Source organism: Fomitiporia mediterranea (genome assembly GCF_000271605.1).
Source record: "Fomitiporia mediterranea MF3/22 unplaced genomic scaffold FOMMEscaffold_1, whole genome shotgun sequence".
NCBI classification, from domain to species: Eukaryota; Fungi; Basidiomycota; class Agaricomycetes; order Hymenochaetales; family Hymenochaetaceae; genus Fomitiporia; species Fomitiporia mediterranea.
Window position 1 is genome coordinate 6,880,974 of NW_006760386.1, and position 8,412 is coordinate 6,889,385.

The window sequence follows — 8,412 nt, forward strand, 5'->3', positions numbered from 1 at the left end:
TTTGTAGTTTAATAGAAACTTTGTATATTTCTTACATTTATATACAATCATTATAATTACATTACAAGTAAAATACAAGTATTATTTTAGAATGTAATGCTTATGAAATCATTTCATTAGATTACTTTTGCTATTATTAAATACATTTGTTGCGACTTTTTTGTGATGTTATAGATATAAAGTTGTCTTCTAAAAAGTTTTAACATGTACAAAGATAACTGAGAGAATTCAATTATGTATTCAAGAGTTATTGCACAATTTGTTGTCATATTGGTGGAGCACACTATGAAAAACTACATCCACCCAGTGTACACAATAATAATAAAAGTAAGAGGAACAGGGGTATAGAGGGAAATATGTATGGGAGGTTACTTGTATTGTATCAAGTCTAAGAGAACCCAGCCCAGGAAGGGGTACAGCCAGCCTGGCCAGGAGTCTTGTAAGATTCAACTGTACTGTCCCAGCCCCCAGCCTACACTGAGGGTACATCTCAAAGTCTTTAGCCTATAAGCATTACTCTATACACAAGACAATCCTCCTTCCTAGAGAAAGTCTGGAACACAAAGAGTATGTAAGTACTTGAAAGAAAAAAAAAGGTGTGTATGTAGGACATTAACAGACATTAGCCACAATTGAAGTCAATTGGGTGTCTGTCAAAGGGGTAGACTAGTACTGAAAGTCAGTACAGCCAGTGAGTGTGCTGCCTATAACTAGGCATTACTAGGACTGTGTTGACCAACACATTGTGGGTGCAGACCCCCCCTACTCTATACTGTGGGAAATTACCACAACATGAAGGTCAAAGGAAAGGGTTGTTGCCTCTTGTTTTGTAGGCACCAGGTACAAGTCATACTGATGCAATTCAGTTGTGACTTTTTTTCAATATAAAAATCAACTTTCTCCCACAGTTTCTTCCTAGGGGGGGGGGGGTCCAACAGAGCTTTTCTCTGCCACATCTCTGCCACTAGACAGTCATGTCACAAACTTCATTTGTGTATCTTAATTTATTTTTCTTGCTTCTTGGTAAATGCTCTAAAAATAAAGTCTAACATTTTCTTTCCTTATGATCTTTAAGACTTTTTGTTATATTAAATCTGTCTGATGAATTTATTTTCTGTTATTTGCTAATGTCACTGATACAAAACTGCTTAGTCAGTTTGATCACAAATTGACTGTCTAGTCTTATTAAAGGAGCATGGTGTGTAGCTATTTATCTAGTTTTGGTAATTTCTCACACTCTCTGAATACATCCTACTCTTATATAATCATTCTCTTTTTACGTTGTCGTAACCCGTGCCATGCCTTGCATGGCTATATCCCTACGTTAGGTATTTGTGTCATCCTCAGTGCCTGTTTCCGACATCAAAGCCGTGGTGTATATTGTTCACCTAGTCGTACTATTTCATAGGATTTAGTAACTTATCCTCTGATATGAACATGACGCTGGCTTGTCCTATTGCTCACACAACTGAGTAAACTACTTATCATGCGTATCATAGTTACTTTGTTCTCGAGGATTCTATGGGGACAGTACAAGTTGTGCCACAACTGCCTAAACATTGTAATCCTTCCTTATCATGGAGCTGTTCCATATTACTACAAGGCGCCTATAATGCAGCAGTCTTGACAGACACTAACAACCGCTTATATTGACTTCCTACGCAAAGTTATCTAGCAGCATAACTGAATAAGGCTCCTCTGATTCCAATGAACCATTCCATATTAGAGCTTATCGCCTACATTGCAGTTATCTTTGCATATGCTTACAACTGTATACATCAGCTTCCTACGCAAAGTTATTAGCGTCATGACTGAGTAAGCCTTGTCCGATTCCGGCAAACCATTCCATATTACGACTTACCGCCTACATCGCAGTCATATTCGCATGTACTAACGACTAAAATATGCATCAGCTTACAATGTAAAATGATCTAATTCCAGATCTATTTAAACCCTGTCCAATATCATGAGAACCTTCACACATACTTACTTTCCTCAGTACTCTCGTACAATGGCAGATAAAACGAAAAGGAGCCGGGCTCCCAAGCGAAGTACAAATACCTCTAATAGCTCGATAAGAGAGTATTCCAAACACAGCCATAGCTCAGGAGCGAGAAGTCGAACGAGTACGTCAACAACTGATCGTTCTGGATCTGAGAAAATCAAGTTCGAAAAAGTGGGGAAAGCTGGGACTGGATTCCTCTCTGAGGTATATGTAAGTCCCTGGTAGTCGTACACTGTAATTTATATGTTCCTGAAAGACGTGAATTATCTAAAAGGTTTATAAGAAGACTGTCAACGACAAATCCCGTGGAAAAGTTGCTGTAAAACAAGACAAACCAGAATGGGTTCATTTCTCAGCACAAGAGAACGAACGGCTGATCCTCGAGACACTGAAGCAGAGATTGAATGATCCTGCATTTGAGTTCATCGTAAGTCGTTCATGAATACGCATTTGACCTATGGGGATATTCATACTTACAATCATAACTTTGCGTAATAGGTGAGGTTTCATCGGAAGCAAACTATTGATGAAGTTCCAAGTCTGATACTTGAGTATCTCGAAGGAGGTGATCTTGAGGAGTATGCTCCCAGCGAACCCCCTGGTACAGAGAAAGAAAGGAAAGTAGTAAAGTGGATTAGGTCAGTAGCCCTATATTAATCCTGGAGCGATGATCTCGTTGCTTACTAGAACCTGTGGCGCTTCCAGAGACACGCTTGTCGCACTTGTCTTCCTTCACTCGGCCGATATTATCCACAGAGACGTAAAGTAAGTAACATTGGAAAATTCGAATGCGATATCCCATTGTTGGCAATCACATTTAGGCCAGCCAACATTGTCCGCAAAGACAGGGAGGGAAGTCGGGTCAAACTCGTTGATTTTGGATCGTAAGTCCGGGCCATAATTTTTAACTCGGGGTATCTGACTACACACGCGGTACGTGTGCAGCGCTGGCCGTTTAGAGGGGCCGAACAGAACCTCGACCTCCCGTGGATCTTTCGAATACCGCAGTCCTGAAGGTCACTTGTCTAATCCGATAACTGAAAAAGCTGATATGTTCACATTGGGGTTAATCATCTTAATTTTTGCAACCTTCAAGTCCAAATGGAGTTTACTTACGTCGCTTGTATAGATTAGCGACATACGAGATTCTCATAGGCAAGCAAGCATTCCCTCGTCACCCTGGAGAAGATCTACGAGACGTAGCCATGCTGGATAGGATCCAGAACGAAGAACCCGATTACGATCCTGTAGTATTCAGCAATTACTCACGAGAAGGTTAGTGCTATTCATTATGATGCCAAGTTGACGAACACTAATTGCCACCAGCCTTATTATTCATAAGATGCCTATTAACGAAGAATCCTGCCCTCAGACCGGACGCGATGACGGCTCTACGTCACGAGGTAAGCTCCTATATGCCCGTCAAGCTGTGATACCTCGCATTAACAGAACGTTAAGTGGTTCAAGAAATTCGATATCGATCCGATAGTCAAACCGGGTGACTCTTGGTGGTTGAAGGATGACTGGAAGGCGGTAAAGCAGAACGTCAACACGGTTGGATAAACAGCAATCATGGGGACGATATCTCTGCAGAATGGCGAGACATCTGCCGGAGCGATGAAAACGCGCTAGGGACGTTGTGATTGTCGAGATACGGAGAACAATAAGGCAATGAGCCATGCATTCAATAGTCGACAGTCGCACCGAGTGTCTTGTCTATTAATATTAATAACTCATCAATATAATATGCAGTGAGAACCCCACAAAAAACACTTTGATGCCTTCGTGATTACTGCACCTCGCACAGACCTTTCCTTCTCGTACCATAGTGATGCCTGGCGAACAAACAAAGTTTTACGTTTATGACATCCTGAGGTGCCCTGTCCCTGACATATCCACTTCATGCAGTGCAAGATGGTTCCGTAAGTCTTCGTTGCAGCTCTATATTATTCCCTGATCTACAAAGGTGAATCTGCCGCCACATCGAGTTCGAGAACTGCAGTGGGGTGTAAGATGGTTCATGCAGGGTCGATTCGTCGCTATCTGCACTAAAGACGCCCGAGACAGGCCCTCCTACACACGATATGCCTGACACGGATCCTCCCCTGCAAATATACGCAATCTGACATCAGTAGTATAACTGGGTGCCACAATGAGCTAGTAATGCTAGATAATACAGGAAAAATTCAACATCAACAATCTAATCCATTTGACAACATGCAGTCTAACCTTGCAGTTGACTTTGCTTGTCGACATATCTATACCCGTCAGCTTCCTACGCAAAGTTATTAAGTACCATGCCTGATTGATCCATGTCCGATGTCGTGAGCATTACCTTGCACATAAGTATTCCCCTCACCCAAAGTACTCCTGCGCAATGCCAGCGAGATCGGAAAATACAAGCCGCGGTACTAAGCGAAGCGCCACGACATCTGAAAGCTTGTCGGAGGCACATAACAGCCACAGCCACAGCACTGGATGGGAAAGTCGAGCAAGTAGCACAGCGAGCGATCGTTCTGGATCCGAGAATGTCAAGTACGAAAGATTGGATAAAGCTGGGACAGGCTTTCTATCCGACGTTCATGTAAATCTCCAGTTAGATACCTATATCGTGTACTTCTCAACGTTCTTGAAGGTTTACAGAAAGATCGTCGATGGTGAACCTCGTGAGAAAGTTGCTGTAAAGCAAGATAAACCAGAATGGGCCCATCGCTCGGCACAAGAGAATGAATGGAAAGCTCTCGAGATCTTGAAACAGAGGTTGAACGATTCGGCGTTCGAATTCATCGTAAATCGTTCATGTCTTTACATAATGTCTGGGAGATACTCACATTCACGACCATAACTTTGCACTATAGATGAAATTTCATCGGAAGCAAACTATTAATGAAGTCCCTAGTTTGATACTTGAGTACCTTGAAGGTGGTGACATTCAAGACTATGTGGTCCACGCACCTCCTAGCGAAGAGAAAGAAAGAAATGTAGCGGGATGGATAAGGTGGGTAGTTAATCCTTGAGCATTGCAACTGCTGCTTACGGATAGCGTCAACAGAGACGTGCTAGTTGCGCTTGTTTTCATCCACTCCGCGGATGTTATTCACAGGGACATTAAGTAAGTGGCATCGGAAATATTCAAAAGGAATGTTCCTTTGCTGACAGTAAATGACGTCTAGGCCAGCCAACACGGTGCGCACAGACAAGGAAGGAAGTCGAGTCAAACTCGTTGATTTTGGATCGTAAGTCTGTATCACATCACTCAACTAACGATATGGCTGTAAATGCAGTACATGCGTAGTGCTGGACGTTTGGAAGGCCCTGATAGAACATCAATTTCACGTGGATCGTTCGAATATCGCAGCCCTGAGGGTCATCTGTCCAACCCGATAACTGAAAAAGCAGATATGTTCACGCTTGGGTGAGTCATCTTCCATGCGTGCGTGCATATAGCAGTAATAGAGCTCACCTTCCGACTGTCTCTACAGGTCAGCGACGTACGAGATGCTCACGGGCAAACAAGCATTTCCTCGTCGTCCTGGAGAGGGTCTGCGGGACGTAGCAATGTTAGATAGGATCCAGAACGAAGAGCCATTTTATGATCCCGCCGCGTTCGGTAATTATTCTCGGGAAGGTTGGTGTTGTTTATTATAACGTCGAGTTGACCAACGCTAGTTTCCCATCAGCTCTGGCGTTCACTAAATATCTGTTATTGAAGAACCCTGACGACAGGCCAGATGCGATGAAGGCTCTAAGTCATGAGGTAAGCTCCTATATGCGCTTCAAAATCGTGGTGTCTGGTGCTAACAGCCCGTTAAAGTGGTTCAAGAAGTTCGATATTGATCCGATAGTCAAGCTGGGTGACTCTTGGTGGCTGAAAGATGAGTGGAAGGCAGCGAAGCAGAACCTCAACAAGGCTATACAGGATCCTAAGAAAGCGTCGACGTTTCCGCAAGATGGTGTTAAGTCCACATGTGCAGATAAAAATGCGTAAGATATATCGCGAGTATTAGAGTGCTTTTAAGCCCAACGCGTGGCGTCATAAAAGCAGACGACATCGAGGAAAAGACGACGATGCCTTCCATCTAGTAGTTGATAGCTCCAGAGAAATGTTGCGGAGTCTTACCCATTAATATTAATAAAGCATTTACATGCAGAATGAATCTCTAAAGATGCGTGCAGTGGCGACAGTTGCAAAGTCGGTTTGTTCAGTCGAGTTCATCAAGTCAGTCAGATATAGCACGTGCTGGTGAAGTTTTTCTGTTCGATAGACCAAAAGACTATACTCCCAGAAGGTTCATCCAACTGAAAGAACGCAATCAGTGTGTGATAGATGCGCTTTGTCCTGGGCCAAGGCAGTGAGCGTAGGAAGAAGGTCGAGCAAACTACCAAAATCACATGGTAAATAAAATCACGTGATATATACTTACCTAACAAACCGAGGTACAAAAATAGTACTGAAGACTGAACACGCAGTCACTGAAGTTACCTTTATCCCTCAACCTCCGGATTCACATACCAGTGTCTGTTATTTCATTCTGAATTGAATGATATCATAGCTTGAACTAAGTACTATTCACTCAAACTAAAAAATAGAACGTTGAAATCCGCCATGTCGAACTCGTCAACAACCGCAGGTGTCGCCCAGTACGACAACATGGTTCAAAAACTCGGGCAGTCATCGAAGTGGACGGTTGAGAATGAAATGGTGCGCTTGTGTTGAGCTACTAAAACGAATTTTCGATACTTACTGTATTCTTTTTTTTTCGCATTTAAAGGCTCTTACCGAACCCTTCACATACATCACGTCGAAACCTGGTAAAGAGATACGCGGTCGATTGATCGAGGCATTCAATACATGGCTCGAGGTGCCTGAAGAGAAGCTTACGACCATTTCAAAGGTCGTCAGCATGTTACATTCCGCGAGTCTGCTGTGAATGACTATTGCCTTTGCAATTTGGTCTGTTTTCGCTGATACGGTGGAATATTCAGCGTTGACGATATTGAAGACGACGCGCAATTGCGGCGTGGCACGCCGGGTGGGTACTTCCTATCTTCCTTCATTTCCGTATTCTGATGTCCATCCAGTTGCACATAAGATATATGGCGTTCCGCAGACCATCAATTGCGCCAACTACGTTTATTTCCAAGCGTATCAAGAGCTTTTCCGATTGCGCGACTTAGAGACGTCAAAGGTCGATGAGATAGTTACTGGTAAATGCTATTCGTACATTTATAACCAGTCGACGCTGATAATTTTTGTTGAGAGGAACTTCTGAATCTTCATCGTGGTCAAGGTCTTGAGCTCCTGTGGAGAGACTCCTTGCAGTGTCCCACAGAGGAAGAGTACATCGGAATGGTGAATGATAGTTGAGTGCTAACATTCCATTCTCTCCTATACTTTGTCTTTGGAACTTTCTGCTCTTATCAGGAACTGTTTTCCCCTCTTCATTTCACGCCCTTGACCAAGATGTGCTGACCAAAAATTTCTTTAGAGACCGGTGGACTATTGCGAATAGGAATAAAATTATTGATGACTTGTGCAGCTGCAAGCCGTGACATGTTCGTGAATTATAGCTCCTCCCTGAAGACTACTGATTTTTATCACTGTAGCGACTACATTCCTCTAGTCAACCTTATCGGCGTCTTTTACCAGATCCGAGACGACTACTCCAACCTGGTGAGCAAAGAGGTATTTACAGTCTTTCGTGATTTCCACTATACCTCACTAAAACCCAATAGTATGAGACGAATAAAGGCTTTGCAGAAGATCTTACGGAGGGGAAATTCTCTTTTCCCATTGTCCACGGTGTTCGCGCTGACACGTCGAATCGACAAGTCTTGAGTAAGAAATCGTTTGACTAATTTCCCCCCTTTCTTCCTGGCTTGACGGCATTTTTCTAGACGTCTTACAAAAGCGACCCTCAACTCCGACACTTAAACGATATACAGTCGACTACCTCAAGACAGAGACAAAATCGTTCGATTATACCCTTCGCGTGCTGAATTCTCTGGAGTTGCAGATCCGGAATGAGATCGCCCGATTAGGTGGAAACAAAGGGCTGGAGAAAATCATAGATATGCTAAGTGTGAAGGGCACTAGAGAAAACAGCCAATAGCACGACATATATAATCACAGACTCTTAGCATATAGATTTTATATTTCAATCTTCAAGAAGATAAGAAATGCAATATTGATTCCATCACGTGAACTGTAAGCTAGCTTACAGTATATGACAAAAGTATTGCACAGGTGAAAAAAAATATATAACTTCCCCAAAACACAATAATATTACACTCTGTAAATTGGTACTTGTAGTCTAGCATTTTATGAATACAACACTCTATAGAGTATTAAATTCCTTTCAAAAATGAGTGAAAGCAGAGAAGAAATACAAAAAGGTCATTTTCAA

General features: G+C 42.6%; 3 protein-coding genes across 3 annotated transcripts; all 3 read left to right on the top strand.

Annotated features, from left to right (window-relative positions):
* Window positions 1-2,011: 2,011 nt before the first annotated feature.
* FOMMEDRAFT_151055 (kinase-like protein) lies at window positions 2,012-3,637 on the top strand (the record flags this gene model as incomplete). Its single annotated transcript, XM_007262184.1, has 10 exons — window positions 2,012-2,215; window positions 2,280-2,432; window positions 2,504-2,643; window positions 2,711-2,770; window positions 2,827-2,889; window positions 2,951-3,070; window positions 3,135-3,280; window positions 3,332-3,408; window positions 3,464-3,538; window positions 3,599-3,637. The coding sequence occupies 10 exons, from the start codon at window positions 2,012-2,014 to the stop codon at window positions 3,635-3,637; spliced, it is 1,077 nt and encodes a 358-aa protein (XP_007262246.1).
* Window positions 3,638-4,382: 745 nt separating this feature from the next.
* FOMMEDRAFT_151056 (kinase-like protein) lies at window positions 4,383-5,993 on the top strand (the record flags this gene model as incomplete). Its single annotated transcript, XM_007262185.1, has 8 exons — window positions 4,383-4,793; window positions 4,864-5,003; window positions 5,058-5,117; window positions 5,179-5,241; window positions 5,301-5,420; window positions 5,488-5,633; window positions 5,686-5,762; window positions 5,820-5,993. The coding sequence occupies 8 exons, from the start codon at window positions 4,383-4,385 to the stop codon at window positions 5,991-5,993; spliced, it is 1,191 nt and encodes a 396-aa protein (XP_007262247.1).
* A 618-nt stretch (window positions 5,994-6,611) lies between these two features.
* FOMMEDRAFT_164954 (terpenoid synthase) lies at window positions 6,612-8,118 on the top strand (the record flags this gene model as incomplete). The annotated part of the gene is made up of 9 exons (XM_007262186.1): window positions 6,612-6,707; window positions 6,778-6,932; window positions 6,992-7,038; window positions 7,088-7,213; window positions 7,267-7,368; window positions 7,495-7,561; window positions 7,613-7,691; window positions 7,742-7,844; window positions 7,904-8,118. The coding sequence occupies 9 exons, from the start codon at window positions 6,612-6,614 to the stop codon at window positions 8,116-8,118; spliced, it is 990 nt and encodes a 329-aa protein (XP_007262248.1).
* Window positions 8,119-8,412: the final 294 nt, after the last annotated feature.